This window comes from Agelaius tricolor, unplaced genomic scaffold, assembly GCF_023055355.1.
Source record: "Agelaius tricolor isolate 1412-34295 unplaced genomic scaffold, bAgeTri1.0.p SCAF_13, whole genome shotgun sequence".
NCBI lineage: Eukaryota > Metazoa > Chordata > Aves > Passeriformes > Icteridae > Agelaius > Agelaius tricolor.
This window is the reverse complement of record NW_027269273.1, coordinates 11,008,090-11,034,521: the sequence shown is the minus strand read 5'-3', so window position 1 is coordinate 11,034,521 and position 26,432 is coordinate 11,008,090. Positions and strand designations below refer to the sequence as shown.

The following is a 26,432-nucleotide window of genomic DNA, read 5'->3' as shown; positions in this document are numbered from 1 at the left end:
GATATAAGCTGACTTGTATCCCAGGATATGTCACTTACAATATGTCTTTCAAACGTATATTTAATTATTTCCCAAGATATTTGCCTCCCCATTTAAGTAAAACATTCACATTCAATTCATTCTGCTTTGGACAAATGAATGTCTTTGCAGATTACCAATCCAAAATATCTGACAGGTTTTTTGATATATCTTTCTTCTGTAGTCAGTATGAGAAGAATGTCCAGCATGATGGAAATGCACATTTGAACATTCAGCAAATCAAATTGCCAATCTGACACCACTTTTAAAGCTCAAGAAACTATTTGTGAGCATGTGGAAGATGTGTTTCCTGCTATCACAGTTCTGAAAGGCTGTTAAGCAATGAGGAATTTGATTTGGACAGCAGCAAAGCCCCAAAAGTTGAGCAGAAATGAGTAGCTAGTGGAGAAGGATAAGAATCAGGAGCATTCAAACATTCTTTCAGCTCCTGTTGCCTATAAAATTGGATCAGAAATGAACTTGAGGAATCTTGGAGCAAGGATAGGTTCTGTATGTTTACAACTGAAAAGATGAAAACCAGGATAACTTTGGGGGGAAAATATACTTTTGTGGTTGGTTGGAGAACATTTTGACAGCCTTCTACAAAAGACCAGAGAAGGACATGACAGGACAAAAATGGTGAACAAGAACTAGGAAGAGATGCAGTCATTGGGATTTCCCAGATTTTATAGCTGCTTCTTGCATCTCAAAGACCAACACCACTTGTCATCCTCGTGTAGTCTGGAAATAACACAGTAAATGTTTGAAGGATATAAAGAAGAGAAAAAAGTGGTTTGAGGTGATGCACATGTTAGACATAGACTTAGCAGGAACAAAACAGAAAAAGAAATTTCAGACTGAACATCAGGAATATTCTTGGACAGATAAGTATTCTCTAAGAGGGAAAGTGGAAATTCCACCCACTGAGCTATTTACATGTTCAAAAATTACTTTGTCATAGAGAACACCCTGTACTTTTAGAATTGGAAGACACACCATCATTTACTAGCTTTCTTTTAATTCTAAAGGAAGAACTGTCTATTACAACTATCAAGAGTATCAACTATTTCTAGAACTGACATAAGTTTAGACACAAATCCTTGAATTGTTTTTTCTCTTCTTTTCCTATCTTCAGCTATTTTTCCTTTCTCTCTAAGCACTATTTCCAAAGAGTGAAGCAGCATGAAGTACGGGTGTAACATTAATTTTAAAAACCCACCCTGACCATTTTACCACTCCTCAAAGTATGACAACCATTCATAAAAAGCAGTTTTCCAATTGAACAAAGCTTTTACAGAAGTGGAAGGGCACACTTTCATGTACAGCCTCCATCCCACATTTCACCTCTACCACACAAGAACTTTTGACAGTTACAAGACACATGGTCCCATCAGAAGGCTGTGCCTGGTGGCTAATCCTGCTAACCACACAAGTACCAATGGTTGGAGGGGCTAAGCCAGAACTGCCAACGAGCCCAGCAGGAATCCAAAGCAGGACCAGGGGCACCAAGCCCTGCCTGGCATGCCCTTGCCCAGTGCCACCTCATGGCACCACCAGCCACTGGCAGGACTCCCTCTTTCCTCTGCTCTCCAAAGCTCCTCTGTGTGCCTCATGTGCTTCTGTCTGTACTGTGTGTCCATCTGCCTTGGCAACAAAGGTTTTAGAGCTCAACAGGAAGAGCAGGAACCTCAGCTACTACTGACATACAGGAGTATGTTAATGGATCATGCAAAATACCTGCTGTTTTCTCAATAATTACATTCATGACAAGAACTTATTGGCTGCCATTTTACAGCCTGACCATTTTCTGCACAAAAATGCATTTGAAATTAAGTTGTTGAAAATGGACCTTACCTTCTATCTCTTCCATTTTCTTCTACCACACTTCTGAAGATTGTCACATACTTGTCAAAGTAGGTGAGCCTCTCCTATTTGGCAGGATCAGATTAGCAGGTCTTGTAATCAAAAAAGAAACACATAATTAGTTCAGTCCTAAGTGCTAAAAAGTATTGCCATATCCTGAAGAGGGCAAGCTCTCCATTGCAGACATTAAGTACTCAGGCTATTAGGAGTATTAATATTTTGCAGACCTGGAGGACTCTTAACTCTCTGACTCATTGTGTTTGGACACCTCATAGCAAAAACTTTTTCTCCTTTGAAAGAAAGGCTCCTAAGGATGCACAATTAACTCAGTTCCATTCCTGACAGCAGAGTGCATCCCAACAGTTGTTGCTTCTCTCTCTCTGTAAAATTGCCATGATACAGCATCCAAAGCAACTGTCATTTCAAAGCACAAGGACTATCAATTCAGTAGGTAGCAGGACAAGCTAGAGCAGACAGTACACAAATAATTTTATCTGTTTAAATATTTATATATTTATTTTGATGTTTGGAGAGAAACCTCTCTCATTTTTCCAAAATTCCAAATGTAGGTAGGTCTCCTTTTTAAGCTGAGTGTTAGAAATGTGATCAACTGGTCGTACTAAACCCCACTTTACCCTTACATTCAATTTAAACTGGTACCATATCAGATATAAAGGTTTGTATACTCATATATGTTATATATTTTCTAGGATTTTTTTCTGAAATCTTTAAGATCCTAAGTATTATTTCTCTTCCTGAGCCATGGGCTCTTTTAGATTCAATATTAAATTCCTTTTTATTCCCAAACAGTCATCCTGAGCTATTTTTCCTTCATCTACAGCCTCTAGAACAAAGAAAGTGGTAGAAGTCCTGGTGCAGTCATCCCTGTTCTTTACACAGATCCAAAATCTTCTCTCTATCTCCTTGATATTACGGTGGCTTTCCAAACCCGCCTGTTCTGCACTGGAGGACAAATGAAGTACATCACCTCCTCCACATTCCTCCTCTCAAACTAAATAATTGTCACATCTCTGGGCTTTGGGATAAAAGCACACAATTTTAAAAGTCATCTCTTATTTCACCTTAAAGTCCCTTCCCAAATATAATTATAAATTTCTAAGCCAAACACCAGGGAGACGTTTTTAACTTTAATTTACTGTGGGTCCATCAACTTTGACCACACTTGAAGGTACATTTTCTCCCCATTAGTTCTGTCTAGTCAAAGAAGCTCACGTAGCGATGACGCATCTCTTGCAGATAAGGGTATCCACTGATTTGATTTACTAAGGAAGCTAAATTTATTATGCAACATTTTACAAGTATAATTCTGCTTTCTCTTGATGGTAATAAATTCGATATCAACTCCCATGAGACAAGAGAACCAGTCCTTTTATTATCCAGACATGACCCCCAGAGCCAGATTCCATTTTAGAGACGGGAAATGACCATATCTGATTAAAAGGGAAACTTTAATCAAATAAAGTGCCTCATCAAGCGAGAGCCAAGATTCCAATACTCCTGACTGCAGCACAGCAATGATCCAAAGTCATATCTGCCCCCAACCCATTACCGCCTACCGCAACGTGATATCCATCCCAAACAGGAGGTGCATCCTTCAGCCATTTCCTCATCCTCTGGGTAGCTGCCCCTTCCATGCTCACAGTCCTGTGCAGAAGCATGTTCTCAAGAACCTACCCCGGGGTCTGTTTGAGGAATCAGAGGAGGATGGCCTTTGTCGTGTTTAGTTTGATTTTTTCCCAACTAAATCAGTCTCACAGGTGACAATTGACTTGACTCCGTTCAGCAAAGTGCAGCAGCCTTGGCTTTTAGCTTAGTACCCTTCCAGTTAGACTCTTCTATTCCTTCAGACACTTTCCTTCTATACCCTGAAATTACCTTTTCAAGCATTTAAGATAATAGCTTATTTAGAGTCCCAGGTCAAGAGCTTTATCCCGTTTGTCAGTGGTTCCTTTCTGCAGTTTTACAGTGACAACGGTAACAATGACAATATGGATGTCTAGAACTATTGTTATTTTAAATATTCTCTAAGGTTCCACTTCTGTGTAAGCACAATTGGATGTGTACGCCTCTCCATGCAGGGATCTATCTTTAAGTGTTTCTGGCCATCTAGAATGTTTTCCTGCAACAGAGTAAGATACAGCAACTGACAGATAAATCATATCCCTTTCAGCTGTGGAAGCCCGGCTACGCAAGCAAATGAAGTTGCCCAAATTCCACATCCACTCAGGAACCGCTCAACTGAGAGATGGGATTAGTTCATACAGCCTTCGGCAGAGATCCGCCTTGGATCAGCCCACATGTCCTTTCTGCTACGGGAGTACAGATGTGCTGCTTTGTGCTGAGGAGTACTTCTCAATACCAAAGCCTCTGCATCGGGTTAGGCCCCTTGCCCCGCAGCTCTTCCAGCTGCCGCACTGACCCGGCAAAATGCGGGCAGTGTGTAACACAATAGCACATGAGGATTATTTCCCTGGCGTTTGTCCGAGTGTCAGAAACACGCTCGCACGCAGGAAGACAGTTATTGTATTGCTCTCTGATTTCCAATGAAGCTTCCGTGGTCTCACGCCCGCCCTGAGGTGGGGGGCTCAGGCCGGCCCTGCCAGCCCCGTTTCCATTAGCTCAAGTCTCCCCGAGCGCCCCTACACCCTGCCGTCGAGGGCGGACCCGCGCCGCGTGTTGGAGAACAGCCCCGAGCAGCTCTCGGGTTAGACGGCGGCAGCGCAGCGGCAGAGCCCGCAATCGCCGGCATCCGCAGGCGAGCCGGGCGCCGCCAAGGCAGCGGGGGCGCAGGGCTGAGAGGACACGGGACCGCTGCCCGCAGCACCGGCGGGCGCACGTCGCCCGGCCCAGGGGGAAGCAACGGAGAGCTCCGGGAGGCTGCCGGGGAGCCGGGCTCGCTACCAGGGATGCCCGGGCGTCCGGGGCCGGCCGCGCCGTCGAGCCCCCGCCTCGGGGGCGGTGCCGCATCCCCACCGCCCCCCCAGGCACACCCCCGGGGCGGAGAGCCCCGGCGGCACCCCCGCCCCGCAGCCCCCTTACCGCGGCGGGCAGGGCTGCCGTCCCCGGCGCGGTGCAGCGGGCGGGGCGGGGCGGGGCGCGGAGTGCGGGCGGGCGGGCGAGCGAGCGGCGGGGCCGGCGCGGTGGCGGGTGGGGTTTCCGTGCGCGGCGCTTATTAGTGTGGTGATGGAGGACCGGCCCCTCGGAGCCGCCTGGCAGCGGCGGCGCGGGCTGACGGCAGCCGCCCGGAGGTGAGCGGCGGCGGCTCGGGCGGCCGAGGCGGCGGGGCCGCCCCCGCCGTGCCCCATGCGGGCGGCGGGGCGGCGGCTGCGCTGAGGGCGATGTCGGAGGCGGGGGGCGCGGGCCGGGCTCGGGCCGCCGTGGAGCGGCTCTCGGAGGCGGTGGGCGAGCGGCGGCGGCGGCTGGGCACCGCCATGGGGGAGGCACGGCGGCAGCGGCGGCTCTTGCTGATGGTGGTGTGCGTGGCGCTGCTGCTGGACAACATGCTCTACATGGTTATCGTGCCCATCATCCCCGACTACATCGCGGCTATGCGCGGCGGCGGGGGCACCGCCGGCCCGTCCGCGCCCGCGGGGGGCAACGGGAGCGGCGGCGGCAACCGGAGCCTTCTGCCTGCGCGGTACCCGCCGGCCACGGGGACCAACGAGGACGTGCAGATCGGGGTGCTGTTCGCCTCCAAAGCCATGCTGCAGCTGCTGGTGAATCCCCTCAGCGGCACCCTCATCGACCGCGTGGGCTACGAGGCACCGCTGCTGGCCGGGCTGGCCGTCCTGTTCCTCTCCACCGCCACCTTCGCCTTCGCCGAGAACTACGCGACGCTGTTCGTGGCGCGCAGTCTGCAGGGGCTGGGTTCTGCCTTTGCAGACACGGCCGGCATCGCCCTCATCGCTGACCGCTACGCCGAGGAGCCGGCGCGGAGCCGCGCCCTGGGCACGGCGCTGGCCTGCATCTCCTTCGGCAGCCTGGCCGCCCCCCCCTTCGGCGGCGTCCTCTACGAGTTCGCGGGCAAGCGGGTGCCCTTCCTGGTGCTGGCCTGCGTCTGCCTCCTCGACGGGCTGATGCTGCTGGTCCTGGCGCCGCCCGGTGGCACCGGGGCACGGGCCAACATGCCTGTGGGCACCCCCATACACCGCCTCATGATTGACCCCTACATTGCCGTGGTGGCAGGGGCCCTGGCCACCTGCAACATCCCCCTGGCCTTCCTGGAGCCCACCATCGCCAACTGGATGAAGGATTCCATGGGGGCCAGCGAGTGGGAGGTGGGCCTCACCTGGCTGCCCGCCTTCTTCCCCCACGTGCTGGGTGTCTACGTCACCGTCCAGCTGGCTGCTGCGTACCCACACCTGCAGTGGTTTTACGGGGCCCTGGGCATGGCCATCATCGGTGCCAGCTCCTGCCTGGTGCCCGCCTGCAGGAATTTCGGGCAGGTCATCATTCCCCTCTGTGGCATCTGCTTCGGCATCGCCCTGGTGGACACAGCCCTGCTGCCCACCCTGGCTTTCCTGGTGGACGTGCGACACGTCTCTGTCTATGGCAGTGTCTATGCCATTGCAGACATCTCCTACTGTGTGGCATATGCCCTGGGGCCCATCGTGGCCGGCCAGATTGTGCACACCATGGGCTTTGCGCAGCTCAACCTGGGCATGGGGCTTGCCAACGTGCTTTATGCCCCTGTCCTTCTCTTCCTCAAAAATGTCTGCCAAATGAAACCTTCTCACTCGGAGAGGAACATCCTCCTTGAAGAAGGACCTAAGGGACTCTATGACACCATCAAAATGGAGGAGCGCAAAGGCATGGGCAAAAGCCTCCAGCCAGCGGGCGAGATGGATGAGAACGCCATGGGCTCTTACCACAGAGACCTGAAAGGGGTGTCTGAGGAGGACTCATCCGACTATGAGTACAGTTAGGTTCCCCCATGCGGCCCAGACCCAGGAGCAAGGAGAGACCTGTGGGAGAGAGGCAAAGCGGGGGGAGGAAAATGTTACTGCATTATGTTTCTGTACTGACGTGCAATATCTACAGTTTAACCTTTGTCATGATGTAATGGCTTTCTTCTAGAATTACTTTGAATCGGTATTTCCCTCAGCAAAGTGGAGGGGGTAGGAAATGGGAGATAATACTGAAAAAATTATTGGAGTAATCATTAGCAGAATCTGAGGGGATCGTTCAAAAAAATGCCAAAAAGAAAAAAAACCCAACAGCTTTATAGTTGGGGTATAATTGTGCAGTGTTCTCAAACTGAAACTGTGTGTGACATACTGTATATCTCTGTAAAAATTACAAGAAAAGCAAAAAAGTATGTGTAAAATTTCAAATTGTGTATTCAGGGACTTAGTAAATCTTGTGTACATATACTCAGACTTTCCGTTGGTTTCCTATATTTAAGAAGAGCAACAGCTGTCTCATTTCATTCTTCCCTGGGAATAAACTGAAGTATTGTACCTTTTTTTTCTCTCTTGTGCTGCTCTCCGGTAAGTGCAATATGCTGTATTATGTTGAAGTCCAAGTTACAAGAATAATATGATCTGAATAAACAGAATTGAAGGGGATTGATTGTCTTTTGTTTTGTTTTTGAGGGGTCCTTGAGGGAGGGAGCTGGTTGTGCTCAGTGTAACCCCTAAAGTAACAATTTCCTAGAGCATAATTCTCACTTGCTACCAAAATGGCACAGGAGAAAACCCCAGTACAAAATGTTCTCATTCATTCTTCACAACATAATGGATCTGAGCGAACAACATCACACTGCAACCCTGCTACTGCTTGTTTAAAAACAGCTCCTTGAATTCTCATGTGAATTCAATTTTAATTCCCCACAATAATGAATTTCAATTTTCTAATATTTCAAAAATTACGTCACCAGCAGTTAGAGGTACAATACTGGAAGGTGCCTTTCTCAGTGCTAAAGGCTGCCCGAATTAAAAAGCACTCACCTCAGTGACTCGACAGGGATTAAACAAAAACAAAAGATGGGTGAAACGCTTAATTCAAACATTTGCAAAGAGTGGAAACCTTCGATCCATTCACAAGGGAACAAGACTGCATAATTTGCCCTATAAATTTCTCTTAATATAAAATAAAATCGTTTCTTTTAATTCTTAACCCAATAGGAAACAAAAATAATTATTGATAATCGCAAGAGGGGTGAAAAAACATTTACAAGCGGCCATAGCACCTATCAAAGGGCTGCCACGCGTCCCTGGGGATCGGGGCGCCGCGGAGCAGCGGCGGCTCGGTTCTGCCGAGCTGAGCGGGACGCACGGCTCCGCAACTCCCGCCGGGGCGGTCGAGTCGCTGCTCAGGCGACGCAAAACTCATGAAGACAGCGGGATGGCGCTTTGGCACGGGGGTTCGGCGAAAGAGCAGTGGCCACCGTGGCGGGAGGTGAGACCTGCTTCCCTAAACCGCAGCCGCTTCCTTGTGATAAGCGGCAAAAGCGGAGCCTCTCCCAGGCTGCCGTCCCGGGCCGCTGCTGCTGCCGGCCCCAAGGCAGCGTCTGCAGAACCCGGGCCCCTCCCCGGACCGCTGCCGCCCCGTCGCGGCTCCCACCCCTCCTGGCCGTGGTGCCGGCAGCCACCGGCAGCGCCGCTCGCCCGTTCGGCCACCGAGCTTTCAGGAGCCGCAGATGCCCCACGGCGACACTTCTAGACACTGGCGACAATCCCTGCGGCAACGCGGGTCTGCGAGCACAGCAGCCCCTCGGGGCTGCCCTTGCCGCTGCCGAGGCTGACCCCGACGGCCGTAAGAGCTCCGGCGAGCCCGGCTGTCCCCGCCTGCCCTCGGGGGACACGGTCGGCACTGGGCGCAGCAGCCGCAGGGCACAGCGGACGGGCAGCAGCGCCTGTTGAGCGCAGCGGGAGGGGCGGTGGGGCAGGGCAGGGCCGGCCCGGGCCGGGCCGGGCGGGGCGGGGAGGAGCCAGCGGCGGCGGAGTTGAGCCGCCCTCCGCACGCCCCCACCCAGAGAGGACCTGGCCGCGGAGGAGGCGGCGGTACCTTGGACAGAGCCGCCGCGACTCGCAGAGCCCGCCCGGCGGCCGCTCCGGAGCTCCCCGACGAGCAGGTAGGGGCGGGCGGGCTGCGCGCCCCGCGCCTGCCGCTGCCCCGACGGCGCGGCTGCGGGAGAGCCTGGGGCCGGGGAGAGCGGGAGCGGGGCCGGCCGGTCCCGCGGAGCGGAGCCCAGCGAGCTCCCTTCGCCAAACTCGGCGGGTTAGGCGGCACCCACGGGGCCGCCCGTTTTGCCACCGCCCGAGCGTCCCGCCGCGACGGGCGGTTCGGGAGGGAAAGGGCTCCTTCGGGGCTGAGGCTTGGGAAGGTCTCGGGACGTGCCGGCAGCCTCCGGCGGAGCGTGAGCGCTCCCCGACCGCTCCGGCGCTGCCACGGCCCGCAGGGAGCTCACGGCCGGCGACAGGGCGGCTCCTGGCTCCGTTCGCAATGTCCACTGCCGCGGCAGTGCGCGCTTCACACGTGTACCCCTGACAACGCTTTCATGCCTCTTAACTTCACGCACAGGTTCCTGAGAACTTTAAAGCTTATCCTCCTGATAACCCAGAGTGAGGATGAATGGATGGGGACTGAATGTATTGCCCCAACAACACCATATACTGCAAGCTGCCTCCCGAGTCCATCGTGTCAGGAGAATTCAATAAGCACATGGGCTTATTTTAGTCTTCCTCTGCTATCTGCTAACGGAGAGATCAGTGCCTTTTGTTAAGGATTTGAGTTGCTGCTTTGAGCTGTGGGGAAGGCCACCCAGCTCCCCAGCTTGCTGTGACTCGCAGCCACTGTGCTAAGCAGCTCACCCTGGCCCTCCAGCTAAGCCAGCCGTAAATAAAAACAGCTAGGATTATTTTTTTTCTTTTTTTGCCTAATAACTTTGACAATGTACCTCACAGCTTTCTAGAGAGCAACTTTGAAGTCATCTTGAATTTCTGCAGGATTTTCTCCTGTGTCAGTTTTCTTGTCCTTTATTAAGCAAATACAGGATTGGGTGTGATGCTAAGCTGTCAGCACTTGAACCAGAGACAAAGCCTCCGTTCATCCCCGCAACAGAGAAAAGCACAGTTCAGGCTACCACCTCCAAACTCTTTATCACACTGTTTTTACAGATATGCAGGGCTGTTAGTAGTAGCACTTCCCAGAGACACTGAGCCAATAGAGACTTTTAGTCAGCATGACACCATATTGCAGTTTGACAAAAAAGCTTAAGGCAAGGAAGAACAAAATTCCTAGCAAAAAGAATACCAGCAGGATTTTTCCTTTAAGGGAGTTTGAGGGGCTCTAAAGACAAAATGGCTGCTCTGTATTCTGAATGTAGGTGGGGGGCTGAGGCCAGCCCATAAACATCTGGGCAAGCCAACAGTCTGCCAAGAGTTATAGGATGTGCATTATTTGAGTGCTTTGAACCTGTGTTTTAGGAATAGAGTGCATGGCTAAGTGATGAGCCCTGTGCAGCACACGAGGGAGAGTGGAGCAGTACAGTGAGTTAATGTGGCCTTTCCTTGAGGGACATTATCTCTCACCTGGGTTGAAATTGTACACAGATGACAAATCAACACAAGTTTGCTGTGTGGCTCATTGCAGGGCCCCAGGGACATCTCTCAACCTTATACAACCTATTTCATAGCACATGGCCCCACTGACAGCCAGTGCAGGACAGGATCAACACAAGGTGTCAGTGACCACATACACATTGGCAGAGCCATGCTGAAGCTGCAAGGCTGCAAAAGCCAAGCTAATTCCTCAGTACTCCTTAGTAGAGGAATAATCCACAGCCATCTCTGCCTATTGCTAAACAAAACTCTTCAACTCACTTTCATGCACTGTAGAGTATAATCCAAATTGTTCTTAAAAGCTGTTGTAGAAATAATTTCAGTGCCCTGAATGTAATAGTTCCAAAGATTACAGAAAAGTATTATTTTCTATATAGTTAACACACGTTGTCTTTTATATTTTGCATACACATGGTGCAAAGTAATTAAAAGAAAACCAAAAAAACTCTAATCCATCAAGATCTGACTGAACACAAAAAATTCCCTCTGCTTTAGCTGTACTTATGTACTGTCATAATTGAAGGACAATCACTTGGTGCAGTCACTAGTATATCAGAAGAAATATGCATGTCAGCCTATCCCTGCACAGAAAAGGAGTGAAGAAGCATCTTTAGAAGTGAAACCAGGATAAGCACAGTACCAGAGAGACACGAGTGGAAGTACTTGCTCTGTCACAGATTACTTCTGTGACTTTTAGCAGGTTAAGCCATCTCCCTGGATAAGTATATGCTATTTGAAAGACTGCTCTACAAAACAGCTCAAACCCAGGGTACAGCACCCCTGTCAGTCCTCCCACAGCCTTCACAGGCAGGCTCACAGGGTCCCCCAGACCCATGCCCCAAAGCACTGGTACCCTGTGAGATTCTAGTCTGCAGAGGGAAAAGGCACATCTCCATCAAGCTCCTTTTTACATCTTCTAGCACAGCACCTCACTGTACCCATGGAGCAATGCCATGAAAAATACATTTAAAGGCTGTGGTGCTTTCATATAAAATGGTAAGGGGAAGAAATATAAGATTCTAATATAGAAAACTGCAACATTACTATTACCTGTGTCAACCTAAGTACATTCAAAGAAAAGTCCCCTCTTTCCTCCAGCTAACATATAACGGTAATACAAAGCACACAGATTATGCCACAATAAATTGCAAAGTAAATTGCAGTGACAAAATAAACCATGCTGAGAAGGGACCTTTTATGAGCATCAGATAGTTCTGAATAAATAAATTTATAGCAAAATGAGACAAACAGAATGTCAGAGCAATCTCCACAGGGCTCAGTTTAGCTACTTTGAATCTTGTACTTCTATTTCTCTTCAGGTTTGCATTCTGAAGCTTCTGTGTGTGTTTGCACAGGGAATACTCCCCTCGTACATTTTGGTTATAAATAATGGGTACTGACAGGACTTTAAATCTTTTCTATTTCCAGAACTGAGGCATCAGGCTCCCTAAGTGCCCCCAGGTGACTTCAATTTCTGTCCTCAACAAAAGATACCAAAAGAAATGCAGGAATGCCTGACTTAGAAAAAAACATGCAGAAGAAAGAGAAAGATACATGCAGTAAAGATGAAAGAGTAAGTAACTCTTCCTGGGAAAACAAAAAGGAAAACAATGACTTAACAACTTTTAATTCTGTAAATTAATATCATAATTGTAACCCAAGCTCTGTTCTAGAGCCAATTTCTTCATTTCAGGGAACACCAGTTATCCTGCAACAGTTTATAGCCAGAAACCTTGATCTAACACTAGTGCTTCTCATATCCAAATAAACTCTTTCTCCCAACATCCTCTGAAGAATTACTGAAGCAAATTAAATATTATTATACAACAAATATTTTTATAGTGCAAAGTCAGAGATGGCATGAAATTATTCATGCTAGTACAGCACTATCAAGCTATCATATATGATTAATTTTCACACTGGTTTAGAAGGTGTTGGGTGTGCATGCCTGTCAATAGTCAGCCTCCAGGGTTTTTTCCTAAGCAGAGTCATGAACTGCACAGGAACCTTACCCAGAAAGATAGGGCCAAAGCCAGGTATCAAAAAGAAATACTAGTTAGCACATCTATTTCCAATGACCAAGAAATCAATGACAGAAGAAATATGTCTTGACCAAACACAGCTTGAAACTGAAGAATTGCCATTCTTTGATTTCTGTGTGTATTATAGGCTAAATTGGATTTGCATTTCCATGAATAACAGGTAATCCTATGACACTTTTCATGAGTATCTAAAATCTTTGGTTTCTAGATAGGGAACATAATGCAGCACTGACCTTTCTGTGGATGTCAAAAGGCAGAGCTGGTACTTGAATCAGAGGACACCCAGTCCCTGCCAGCTGTTCAGAGCACTTCCTCTACACCCTCCCTCCTTGCATGCACTGGACTAACTCTGAGCAGCAGGTGGAACAGGTAACTGCTAATCCTTTTTTCCACCCAAAATCACACTGCAATCCTACTAAAATGAACGTCCATTACAGCAAGAACTAGCAAAAAAATCTGAACATTGCCTACTTCAGGAGATGGGCAAAAATCAAATTAGAAAAACAAAGCCTCCAAAAGTTTATGGCCTACACTAATCACTAATGGACAAGCATAGCTGCATTAGATTGACCATTTCTCAACTAGGCAACACAGCTCCCTCCCTGAGGAACCACAATTAGAGCATCACAGCCTCTTGCAACTTCCCAGTCTTCCATGAATTACTTCCTTGCTTTGTTTTCCCACTGCCCCCAAAATTGCTTATTGGCAATGGAGAGAGAGATGGGGAGACTGAAAGCTGGTCAGAATCCAAACTGATTGTGAACTACATATGCTTATAAACTGTTCTAGGAAGGCTAGTAACTTTTTACCACAATGATTGGGTTAATAATGACATAAACAAACTTATACATTTTACAGCATCTCTTACTTGCAGAAGTCTTGATGTACTTTTCTTTTCCGGTAGGTCTTGATTTAATCTTCAGTGAGTCTTGATTTATTCCTCAAAGTTCTGTCTGTTCTTGCCAAGGCATGCTGATGATCAAATTTCTTATGCTAACCAGGTCCAAAGTCCATCATCTGTCTTGTGTGTCCCCGTATCTCCCTCTTCTCTTTTCAACCAAAACCACTCCTTTAATGGCCTTATTAATTAATCTCTGCACACATTGAAACAAGCAAGGTATCACAATTAATACAATTATTACGTAAATCATCACGTACATACCCGTCTTAAAAAGAATCTTTTAGCTAAAAACCTTAGCCACTAAAGGCTCAGGCTTTATCTTTATAAACTAAAAACTTTCCTGATGGCAGCTGCAGGGGGGACATTACTGGATTTAGAAAGATTGCAAGAAGTGTAATTGCACCAAAAGGTTTGATTCTTATACACGAGGTGATAGGGAGAAACATTTTTAAAGTTTTAGACTGATTTTTTCCATGTATTTAAAATTAACACAAAAAATCCATTTTCACAGAACCCAGGGGCTCTAATTCTTGGGGCTCCAAGGGTGCTTCAGGAGGTAAAGGTGTCAAATTTCATTTGATTGGATTTGCTTTAAATTTTTTTTTGTGTAAATATTAGTATAAAGTTCTGGAGGAGCTATATTCCCCCTTAATTTTTTTGTTTTTTTAATAGCATGTGTGTTTCTTATTATGAAGGCAATATAAAAGTAAAACAATAAACATAAAAGTAAAAACAATGAACTTATACTAAGTAAAAAATAAATCACATAATATATACAGTTAGCAGCCCATGAGAAATAGAACATGGTAAATAGTGATTAAATAGTGATTTAAAATAATACACTATCAATTTCTTAAATATTGTACTATTACTTAGACTCTGTAGTAATTGGCAAGCTTCATTTTTAAAGTTAGGGCTTGGAGGGTAAGTCCTCCAAGTTCCCTTTAAAAAGAGGTTTAGCCATTTTAGGTCCAAATTTGGCAAGTCAGAATGATTTGAGTATAGTTTTGATGTAGAAAACACTTGGTTTTATTGGTTTATTTCTCTACTAGTTAAGGCTAGGACTTGGCCAGGGTCCAGGCTTTAACTCTTTAATATATTTTAAAATCCTCTTTAATATATTTTAAAAACCTCTTAGTAATAGTAGTGAGAAAAATAATATATGTCTTATAAATAGCTATACAACAATATGTGAAGGTTTGTAAATCAGCTAGCTTTGGCATTCTTTCTTTAGCTAAATAGTAGTAAAACAAAGCATTAAACAGATCAGAACTGATAGCAGTCATAATATGAAATTTTTACTCATTCTTCATTACTACTTATAAAAATAAAATAGCAAAAGTTGTTCTTATTTCTATAATAAAATAGTTGTATCTCATAATTTAAATTAGCAAATGTTGACAAAATTCATTTAGGCTTTATGTTATTCACTTGTATAGTAAAGAAATTATATCTTATAATTTAAACAGGTATACTTCAACAGAATTTAAAATTAACGTCACTAAAAATTAACTTCAGTAAAACATAACAAAAATATACTTAAAAGAAATTAAAGTTAACATTACTGAGACTAAACAAAAATTAATCTTAACAAGAATTAACTTATTTAAACTCTATTATTATAAAAAAGTTACTGAAAATTTGTCATTTACCTTGATGTTTAACTGTTATATGACATCTGTTCTGAAAAATTTATAATAAAATGACCTCACTGAAACTATGGAGTAAAAAGCAAGCATTTAATAAAGCTGAGAGTGGAGTTTTATGTACTAGTTCTAGTTAAGTCTCAAATAACTACTACAAATAAAGTTCAAAGTTTGTCTTGAATGTGATCTAAAGAATCTTGAATTTACGACTTATCTAATTACTCTCAGTGAACTATGCAGTTTTGCTGTGTTATTAATATGTAGGAAGATACCACTTTTACACAAACACCTTTGAATTTTTCTAGTAACAATCCTGTTAAAAATCACAAATCACAAGTTACTAAAATTAGAAGGTAAATGTTAATAGAGTTGGGATAGTATGCAGCATCAGTTGGTATTTTCATGTGCTATAACTTCAGCATGTTGTGCAGGTTAAACCATGCTGGCTGGTGCCAGGCAGTGGGGGACACACCCCCTGCAGCAGCATTTAAAGATTGCTTGTATGATAGATTTAAGTTTGGCTTAATAAAGGTAATGGGATATAAACATTGAAGGCTAAAACAATAAAAAAATAATTATATAATTCTAAATAGCTGTACAGAAAAATTCACAAGAAAATACATTGTTAAAAAGGCAAGTAACTGGAAATATAACTGGTTTGACTAAGGCAAAGTGTCCCTCAGGGCTTTAGGTCTGTATCAAGTGTCGCCTTTGATAGCTGGCCTGCTCCTTCCAATGCTTGAAAGCGGCTGGGGCACTTCAGCCAGAGACCATTGTGGAGCATTTCAAAGGTCCTAATGACTCATATACAAAATCTGAATGCATAAAAATTCCCCACTGTGTCAACACATCCCTCCCCCACAAAACCAGGGGGACAGAGAGCCCAAAAGGTTTAACTGTGACAATCTGCCCATCAGGCCCTGCAATGTGCACCAAGTGTTGTCTTTGCAAGCTTTGACTATTCCCACCCACGCCCGAGAGCACTGGAGGCACAGACAGTAATGGCCAATCACTGGGCCATTCCCTCTTTGACATAAGTCACATCTGCTCCAGTACCAAGGAGTCCTGTTAAAATTATATCCCTGCCTTTCAGAGTCACTTTGCATTGGCACGTGGGACACTGAGATGTGATATGTTGTGTCCAAAAAGTCTGCAGGACCCCTGTGGAACCAAACCCCCCTCCCTGCTGTTCAGCTATTGGGGGTGCAGGTAGGGGTGCTGCCAGGAAAAGTACAAGTTGGGCTATATGGCTCCTGGCCAGGACCATGCAGGGCAGCTGGGGGGTCCAAGCCATGATGTTAATTTCCCCAAGGGAGTCAGAGTCAATAGCCCCAGGGAGAACAAACAACCCTGTTATCCAGGTGGATGATCTGCCTATGATCAAAGCATGCATATGCTGTTCCAGTGGTCAGCAAACTCCTGTGGGAAGCAAATGAACAGATGAATTGAGTAATGTTACTGTGATATTGTTTGATATGTCCTGTCCTGTGCTGCCTGGGGTGGCTGCACACAGGTCAGTGACTGTTGTCCAGTGGGCAGGTCTGTTGGAAGTTGGCAGCTGCTCCTGGTTGCTGTGTCAGCTGTGGGATTTGTGTTGTTGTGCAGTGCTGCTCTGCACTCCAAGATGAGTTCCCCTGTAAAAGCTGGCAATTCTGGTGAAACTTAGAACGGCACAGACTAGCAAAGTGAGGGCCTTTCCAACAGTGAGGGCATATACCCGGGGCTTTGGGTTTCTGTGCTTTTTGGCAGTCTCTTTTAATGTGTCCAGACTCCCCACAGCCAAAACAAACCAGCTCTTTTCCAGGGGTTAATTTCAGGACAGCAAAATCATCCGCTATGCCTTGCCCCATGACTTGATGGGTGATTGCCGTGGTTGTGTTGTGCTGTTCCCAGGTGGTTGCATGCTTGTATCATTTGGAGTAAAGTGGGCTCAGGTTCAGAAGGCAAAGATTTCAAAAGGTGACTACAATCCTCATTGGCATTTTCTGTGGCCAGTTTGAGTATAACTTCTCTTGCTTCTCTTGCTCCAGTGTTTGTTTTAATCTGTCCACAGACTGCATATAGGGCTCTTGTGGACCTTGTTTGATATTTATGAAGGACTGTTTAGGGTTTTTTTGCATCAGGAACCTTAAGAAAGGCCAAACAAGCTGCATTTGTGATACCCTCTAGGGCTTCTCTTGGTGAGGCAGCTTGGCCCAAACGCAGTTCTCTCACTGTCAGGATCAGTTCCAGGGGCTCACCGATTGCAGCCAGATAGGCTGTTCCTTCTCACTCAGAGCACCAGTTGTCAGCAATGGGGAGACTGAGAGCTGGTCAGAATCCAAATTGATTGTGGACTACATATGCTTATATACTACTCTAGGATGGCTAATAATTTTTTACTACAATGATTGGCTTAATCATCACATAAACAAACTTATACATTTTACAACATCTCTTACGTGCAGAAGTCTTGATGTAATTTTCTTTTTCGGTAGGTCTTGATTCAGTTGGTCTTCATTAGTCAGTCTTGATTCAGTCAGTCTTCAGTTAGTCTTGATTTAATCCTCAAAGTTCTGTTTGTTCTTGCCAAGGCATCCTGATGATCAAATTTCTTATGCTAACCAAGTCCAAAGTCCTGTGTGTCCCAATAATTGCTCTGGCTTTTAAATTACTAATTACACTTCACTTGGTTAATTCTAAATTTAAAAACAAAGGAAACGTAATTGCATGGACAGCATGGAACTCTTTTCTTCCCAGATACTATTGCTCCAAACAGGGTAAGGATAAAGGAAGTATAAATGGAAACATTTTATCAAGCCTTCCAGGGGGGTTCCAGACTGACTGACAGCAGAGGTTTGGCAGGGTAAAGTACAAGCTTATTGAGGACTGTACATAACCAGTACTAATAAACAGGTAGACCTGCATGTTTTCTACTTCTATCATTGTATAACCATTCATATTACCAACCAGACAAGTATTAACCTATGGTTTTACTAACCAAAAGCTAATCACAACTTCTTTAGTAATGAAATACATTAAGATATTATTTTATTATTTTGTAATGTATTTGCAGATTTCCTAGAGCTTAGCTCAGGGTATTTGCTTGCATATGCCTCTTCATCCTAGGATTTCTAGAATTTTTACCAAGGAATAATGTCCTTGATAATTTTCCACTAGTCCACAGCTCTATCCATTTGAAAACCTACAACCAGTACATTTGTAGTAATCAGGCCTCTCAACTGCTAAAACAGAATAAATTAATTTTAAAAGGGATGTAACATATTAATCAGCAACAGAAGAAAAGAAAAATAAGAAAACAAAAGAGGACAGATTGGAAACAAGTAGAATTACTCACCAATATATATTTCTTTTTAATGACTAGGAAGTGCCAAAACTTCCAGTTCCACCACTGCAACAGACCTTACAGATGTACCTACAGTGCATGAAGCACTTGGTGCCAGAGGAGCAATTTAAAAAAACCAAGGCCATTGTGGAGAAATTTGGAATTGCAGGAGGCCTGGGGGAATCCTTGCAGAAAATGCTTGAGGAAAGAAGTGAAAAGACAATAAACTGGGTAAGCAAATGCAGTAGAAAAAATAATTGCTGTGTTTGGTGATGCTTATTTACAAGTTCTTTCTGATGTTCTCTATGCAATCACTGTTTTCTTTCAGCAGGTCAATGCAAACAGGGGTCATTCTGACAAAGAAATATTTCAGATGTAATAGGCTAGATTTTTAAAATTATGTCAAAATCCATGTCACAGCCATCTACACAAAGGCCTGATCTACTCCAATTATTCTGGAATGGAACACTTCATTATCGGTATTAGTCTTTGCCATTTGTTGTCACACTATACCAATGGAGTGACTTTGCCAAATATGCACATGCATGTATATTCATGTACATCTATCACACAGACCATGCTGAGACCTTTGCCTTTACAAAAGTTCAGCTTTCTGCTTCCCAAGGCAGGCAAATTAGATAAGCCACAGCTAAAGTAGATTTTACCATTCCACAAAGTCGCAGTTCATCCTGCCCTTATTAACTATGCTAGAATATGGCAGTTGAAAATTAGAGTTTTATCAAAGTCCATCCATTCCAACAAGGAAAATGATTCTATAGATTCAGTGAAACCCTGCAAGCTTGTTACTGATGTCAGTGAATTCTGGTTCTCCCTTTCGTGTGACACAAAAAAAACTCCATCAACTGCTGCTACAGTCAGGGAGAAAAGGCTCCAGTGCTGTCAGTGCTTTCATTTTAAAAGCAGTGCTTAATTTGTGAACTAAATGCTGCCCAATCTTATTTTCATATTGTGATCACAGAACTTCATGGTGGCTAAACTCACCAGCATTTAAAAAGTGTTCCCGATAAATAATATTCCAGAAGACAACTGCTCATTTGAGCACTTATAGCATGAAAACTACAGAGGAAGGCTGCATAAGCACTTTCTGAAATTGTGACAGTTTTAAATACTGACTGTTAAAATAAATACCTGATTCTTAAGGTAAATTAGAAATGGATTTATTTGAATTTAACTTGCCAGGAGTATATCTCTTGCATGTTCTCCTGAAGACTCCAGAGACTGTGGGGGAAGCATCTGTTCTAACAGCAATGAAATATCTCGGAGGAAAACTTTTTCAACTGATGCATGCATTTGTAATTATTTTTGCATAATTTTGATGTTGTTTATAGTTACCATATGCAAAGCTTGCCCTCTCAGAAAGGCCATTTGATCTTTTTATGAAAGCCTCCATTTTCCAAGTAATGATTCTTCAATCTCTGCTCAGACATAAAGGAATGCAGTTACTGTTCATATGTGTTTTCAATAAAAATGGTTAGAAATTTAAGGTGTGTCTGTCTGGGTCAAGAATCCACAATCTGCATTTGTGTCAGTGGACACAAAGGGAATTCTCCAGGGGCCCTATCTATGTGCTACTCACTGCAGGACTAAACCATTAGGCTTGGGAAATTCTTCTCCTGCTCTGTCTTGCTACAGGACAATATCTGATGGTTAGCAATGGAGCATCTTGGCATCATTCACAAATATTTGAGACCCCCTGAGAAAAGGCATCACTGGTAAAACCCTGGCCCTCTCTTAAACATATTCTAATTGCTATGCAAGAGTTAACATGTTGTATTCAAATATTTTCTGGTTTTAGAGAGAAGCAAACAACAAAATACCCAAAGCACCACAATCTGGAGCTTGTGTAGTTTTTAATGGAACGCACTGTAAATTGCCATTGATTGAGAAATAGGATTATGGAATTATGGCTGACTTCTGCTGAGCTGAGGTCACAGAGCCCAGACTGAAAATGCTCAGCAGCTCCATTAATCAGAGCCCATGGCTGACACCAGGAGCACCAGGCACTGTCCCCTCACCCCAGACTGCTTTTCTGTGTGCTGTGGCAGCTTTAAGACGTTGTGTCCCCTTCCCTCAGGTGTTTCACTACTGGCTGGATGACATGTACCTCAACAACCGCCTGGCTCTTCCAGTCAATTCCAGCCCTGCAATTATTTTTGCTCGTCAGCATTTCAAGGACGTAAATGACCAGCTGAGGTAATGTATTACGACTTTGCAGCTTTTGCTAAATGAAAGGATATTTTAAATGTACAGCTTTTTGCAAAAAGACAATCAACTTTCATTAAAAAATAAGGGCTGCAGCCATTAAAGTGATTTCCTACAAGGCCTGCTGACTGAGGACAGTGCTTCTGGGGTAACTCATACTGATATTCAGAAAGAAAGATGTCATTACTATTACATTTATTGCATTAAAAAAATGCCAAGGGATTTATATTTTTAAGGAATATTTACAAAGATTTTACTGTATATGATTCAAGTAAACCACTTTGTGATGAAAAAAAAATACTAATTTCTGACACACAGTCTCAAGGAAAATAATCCTTAACGTGGCTTCATTATGACTCGTAGCCACCCTGCAAACTGAAAAGGCCACGCTGGCATTAAATTGTCCCTCTCAGATGCACAAAAGGGCACCAGAAACACAGGGGATCTAAGAATAAGAATTCAGAAATCATTCTTCTCCAAGAACACTGCTTCCTTCAGGCCCATCAGTCCCAGCTCTGAACTGATCTTTCTACTTTGAGCTGTTGTAGGCAATTACTATAATTTAAAAAGTGAGAAGGTAAGCATGTAGCCAAGCACAGAATATACCTCTCCAGACACCCTTAAAACAGGATTCCATTCTTCAGCCTTTGCCAAAACATTCTTCCTTTTTAAACCAGTAAAAATCTACCTTCATACACTGCAATTTTCCTCTTTGCTTTTAGCACTCTCTAGCTGCTCATTACTGAAATAATTAACTGCATATGAATTTATGCTATTATAAAACAGCCAGAACCTTAAAACAAATATGCATTATTTTAAAATTTTGCATAGACAGCTAATGCATCTTTTTACTTTAAACATAACTATAAATGCTTTCATTCATTACTTACTAAATTTATTGTGCACACAGCTTTCAAAAAAACTCCACTTTGCATTTTCTAATGCACATGCTTTAACAAGGAAATCTTTTTCTCAGAGCCTCCCATTCTGACACAGTGCAAACGGACAATGTCAGGAAAAAAATACACCTGTCCACAGCTCTGCAAAAAGAATATCTGCTTAGGACAGGAAGTACTCTAATGCTGGACAGGTTATGAGTATTGATATTGAAACCCATGTGAGGATTCTATTAAATATTCAGTCTCTGCTCCCATTCTCTAAATAAGCACTTTCAGGCTTCCTCCTGTGGTAGTCTGTTTAACCATTTGAAGGGACTGTCTCTGAGATTTCATATTTCTCTTGACATGAATTAATTTAGGTTTTGGGTGGGGGCAGGGAGCTCTTCTTGCCAAGCCAGAAGACTTTCTCTCCTTATGCTTTGTCATCAATCACTGGGGCTATCCTCTGTCTCCCAGAAACAGCCAGTGTTGCCAAATGACAAAAGACTGATGTCACTCTCTCTGCTACTTGCAGGTTTGCTGCCAATCTCATTTCAGGAGTGCAAGACTACAAAGCTTTACTGGACACGTAAGTGGCTTGGAAGGAGAGCTTGAGTATCCACAGGGCTTCTGATTCGAGGCTGCTCTCAGTACAAAGCTGGGCTGTATTGCACCTCTCCACCATGGGGAAGGGCTGGGGCTCCAGCATGCTTCAGGGCAAGTGCTTCAGCAATATTTTATGCCCTTTCTGCTGTATTCCTGCAGTGTAACAGGTTGAAGAATGATCCTTTCTGATGGCTGGCAGTCATCACTCTGGCAGGCACCGTGCAGCCCAAAAGGGCACAGACAATTTGCCTAACAGAGTTACTGAGAACACAAGAGGAAGCTTGTGCTCCCAAAGGACAGCAGCACTGTGGTTACACAGCCTGCACACCTCTCCTGGCACTCTCCGCATACTGCACTCACCATTTGCAACAACACTGTCCCACCTCCCTCCCCCCAGAGGAATGACACATCCCAGCAAGGGAGGGAAGTCTCACCACAGAAAGGCTGGCTCAGTAGCTAGTAAAAATAAGCTACTTATGCTCTTGTTACTTTCTGAATACACTGGGGAAATACATGATTCCTCAAATCATATATGTATAATGCACCTGTACAAGGAAATAAGTGATACAGAGAATTTGAGAGTTGGGAACTGCAACAGTTCTAAAGTCATGGTTGACCAAGATAAACTAGCATAAAATATTACCCCTCATAAGCTGTATGAGAGTAAACCTCCTTGCCTGCTTCTTTACCCCTCCCCCTGCCTGACAAGTTGGAAGCTTAGTCCTCTTTTGCAGAAGGAAAATCTCTGCACTGTAAGATTTTCTTCCTCCTGTGGTCTCTGCAGCCTCTCCTGACCAGCAGCTCCATTATTTCCTGCTGCAGTGTCAGTGGGGTATTTTACAATCCATAATCATAATTGTGACTGCGATAATTCTTCTTTTTTTCCCTTGGCCACTAAAGAAGCTTTTAAAGAGATGCTGGTTTCACCTACCTTCCAATCAAAAAAATAATAGGTTTTCAGCACATATTACTCCGGGGGTCTAAATGAAAATTAGCACAAAAGTAAGGACCTGTGGAAAACAAGTCATTGCCCAAATCATTCGTGTTTGTCAAGGAAGGCCCTCTCACACACACTAACCAGTCAGCACAGTGCAAGACTGCTGTGATTTGCAGGGAATTTCATCAGTACCTTTCTTTGAGGTGCTGCTCTTTCCCAGCTGTTCTGCTGACTTCCATCCTGCCAGGTTTCTGGGGTCCCAGCTAGTCAGGCTTCCCACGCACATGGCAAAGCTGCTTGTGACCTGCTATTTCCATTTCCACTAGATGATAATGCAATTGCTTAATGAATATGCATGAAGCTGCCAGGAAAGATGTATTTAACTTTGGTATGGGAATTCATCTATTTCCCTTACACTGTAATCTCATTTTATTATTCAATTTGTGTTATACCTGATCTAATTGTAACAGAACAAAGGACAGATAAGATTTTTTTTCCTTTCTGTCTCTCTCCCCTCTTTTCCTCTGGCTTTGTTTTTCTCTTTCTCTGCAGCCATGCTTTACCTACTGACTTTTCTCGTGGACAGCTGTCTGGCCATCCTCTCTGCATGAAGCAATACTATGGACTCTTTTCTTCCTATCGTCTTCCAGGACTTACCAAAGACACCCTCGTGGCCCAGAAAAGCAATGTAATGCCAGAACCAGAGCACATCATTGTTGCTTGTAACAATCAGGTAAATTCATTTTGTTTTTCATACCTTTCTATATTTCTTGATTTGCTTAACTTCACTCCAGAAGAGCCTAATCTAATCTCTGTTCAGAAATGCAATTAGTGTGCTATGTATGAGCTCACTTCTTACCAAGCATTTGCAGTTGATATTTCTAAAAGATGCTTCTGCAGCATTTTTGTCCTTGGACCACATAATGCTCCAAGTACAGTGATGCAGAAAGGAGGAATGTGGCAGAATTTATTTGCCTTCTCTTTCAAACAAAAATATTTAATAAACAGTGATGAAACCACAGAGAAAAAAGAATCCTATTAGAGTGCATTTGCTGGAAATGCTCTTCTCATGACAGTCAAGTATTGGCCCAGTCAAGTTCATGGCAACTATACCACCATCACACCTATATTGATAGACACCATGTAGGGGCTCTAAGCTATGCCTGAAGAAGTCAGCACAGGTGCAGGCAGAAATACTGAAGTGTTAGAGTGAATCTGCCCCAACCAGTAATTACCAGAGAGCAGCAGAGTCTGTTCCCTGGGCACAGCACTTAGAGCACAGCTTGACTGTTTGCAGTACTGGAGCCATGCCTGCAGGTGCTCTTGGAATGAGGAAGTAGCTTCCAGTGAAGTGCCTTCTGCTTTTCCAGGAAGCACAGGAAATTTTCTAGATTCTCTAGAACCACGAAAATTACTTACATACTGCCTGATTTTATCTCTCCAAGGTTTTTAAAGCTTATTCCAATAGTGTGTATTTTATTTGAGTCCAACACACAATATAAGTCCCCTATGGCAACTGGCCTTACATGGGTTTAAAACACAGGAGAGCTGAGTCCTGGGCCATTCATTCCCCAGTGGTTTTGTAGTGCACTGCATGCAGGCCTAGCTCTCCAGGCAGGACTTCAGCATCTCAACACCTACCCAGGTGACAGCAAAATGTTGGACCATAAAGGGTCCAACCCACCTCTGACTGATCTTCTGACTTCTGTAATTTTTTTGCAGTTTTTTGTTTTGGATGTTGTCATTAATTTCCGTCGTCTCAGTGAGGGAGATCTTTTCACTCAGTTACAAAAGATAGCAAAAATGGCAGAGAATGAAGAGGAAATGCTGCCTCCAATTGGCCTGTTGACAACAGACGGAAGAACAGAGTGGGCAGAGGCCAGGATGACCCTTATGAAAGGTTAGCTGCAGCAACCTCAGCTTTCTCTTCATCATCTTCCTCCTCACCATCACTGCCTTTCTTTGCTGAGAGCAAACATCACAGCAAACACAGGACTGAATGTGCAACCCCACTGCTGAATTTTTCCAGCAGTAGGAAACTCTATAAGATGTGTGTTGCCAGGGGAGCAGCAGAAATGGCTTGACCCTTTGGCTTTGTATGTTTAAGTGTTATGCCATGTAATAACTCCCACTCCATTCTTTGTTTTTCATTGCATAAATTACATTATGTCAGATTTTGTGATTTGTCTCTTTCTTTATATCCATTTTGTACCAATAGGAATGATGTATCCTCTTAGCTTTTGGCAACTATTTGATATTATTGATCTTATCCAACAAAAGCAGCTGCAAGTTAAACACCTATTGAATCTAGTTGTGTACTTTCTCTAATCAATGGAGAAGGTACCAGGGCTGATTCAACCAATTCTTAACTATCTAGGAAAGATGGCACCAGTGCTCTCTCTCTCCTTTCCAACAGGCAGCATTTAGCTCTCTCAGATTCTGGACTTGAATGGCAAACTTGGAAACAGATGACAATAAAGGATGGGGTTAGTGACGTCTATCACATCACATCACACCACACCTTATGTATTTTATCCTGAGGCTAAGTGATAAAAATGCCCTCTTTTTGCCATGTTACATGCAATAAGTATTTACTTTTTCATCGGGAAGAAAACATTAACTCATCTCTTTATCTCCAGTTCAGCGATGCCACAGAAAATATTGCTGTTTTACTAATGCCCTGGAATATACAAGAGTTGCCAATAGTCTCAAAATAAATTTATCATCCTAAGGAAGATTCCCCTTTTCTTATTCAAGTTTATCTGTGATTATAAAACTTAGTACAGATACACACACAGAGAGTCCTGGCCATTATTTCAGCAATAACTTATAGCATTAGTCTCATCTTTAAGCTTTCCCCTCCTCTTCCCATAATTTCTTTTTAAAGGAGGAAACAAAAAAAAAACTTATTTTAATGAAAATTGAGGTGAACACCTAATCATTTATTTTCATGCCATACTAAGTAGAACAGCCAATGCCTTGAAACTTCCAGCAAAAATATCTTTGTTAACCTATATTATCCAAAAGGAAAACAAAAAGAAAAATCAACAAAAACTAGCAAAACCTTCTCCGTAGTGTTTTTAGATTGCCTGGCATTTCCCAAAATATAAGTTTTAATCAGAAGGCAAACAACTCAGCTATGCAGCTGAAAAACCAGATTCTGCACCAGTAACCCTCCTAGCACCATGATGTGAGCCTTCTCTAATCTAAGCAGGAATCTCCTCCCAGACCATTCAGGTTAGCACAGCCCTTCTATATAAGTGAATGTATTGCTGTTACACATGGATGTGTGATCATTAACAGCCCTTTTCTTTCTAATCTGTGATGGTGAAATGTTCCTGCAACAATAAATAAGAGAATCTGGGAAGCAATGTGGGTGAAAGGGTCACTCCACAGCTGGTCTGTGCT

General features: G+C 44.3%; 2 protein-coding genes across 2 annotated transcripts in view; both read left to right on the top strand.

Annotated features, from left to right (window-relative positions):
- Positions 1-5,021: 5,021 nt before the first annotated feature.
- SLC18A3 (solute carrier family 18 member A3) lies at positions 5,022-7,469 on the top strand. The gene has a single exon (XM_071438735.1). It carries the CDS (start codon positions 5,241-5,243, stop codon positions 6,825-6,827), a length of 1,587 nt encoding a protein of 528 aa, XP_071294836.1. The 5' UTR covers positions 5,022-5,240; the 3' UTR covers positions 6,828-7,469.
- A 1,398-nt stretch (positions 7,470-8,867) lies between these two features.
- The window catches only part of CHAT (choline O-acetyltransferase), a 38,294-nt gene continuing 20,729 nt past the window's right edge, over positions 8,868-26,432 (top strand). Inside the window, exons 1-7 of the mRNA XM_071438733.1 lie at positions 8,868-8,977; positions 11,895-12,039; positions 18,420-18,611; positions 20,476-20,594; positions 22,017-22,070; positions 23,577-23,757; positions 24,747-24,924. Coding sequence (XP_071294834.1) covers positions 11,977-12,039; positions 18,420-18,611; positions 20,476-20,594; positions 22,017-22,070; positions 23,577-23,757; positions 24,747-24,924 — 787 coding nt within the window. The 5' untranslated portion in view covers positions 8,868-8,977; positions 11,895-11,976. The remainder of the gene's footprint in view (positions 8,978-11,894; positions 12,040-18,419; positions 18,612-20,475; positions 20,595-22,016; positions 22,071-23,576; positions 23,758-24,746; positions 24,925-26,432) is intronic.

What these genes read in the sequence shown, in the direction of transcription:
- SLC18A3 (XM_071438735.1), top strand. Translation starts at nt 5,241, where the DNA reads ATGTCGGAGGCGGGGGGCGCGGGCCGGGCTCGGGCCGCCGTGGAGCGG.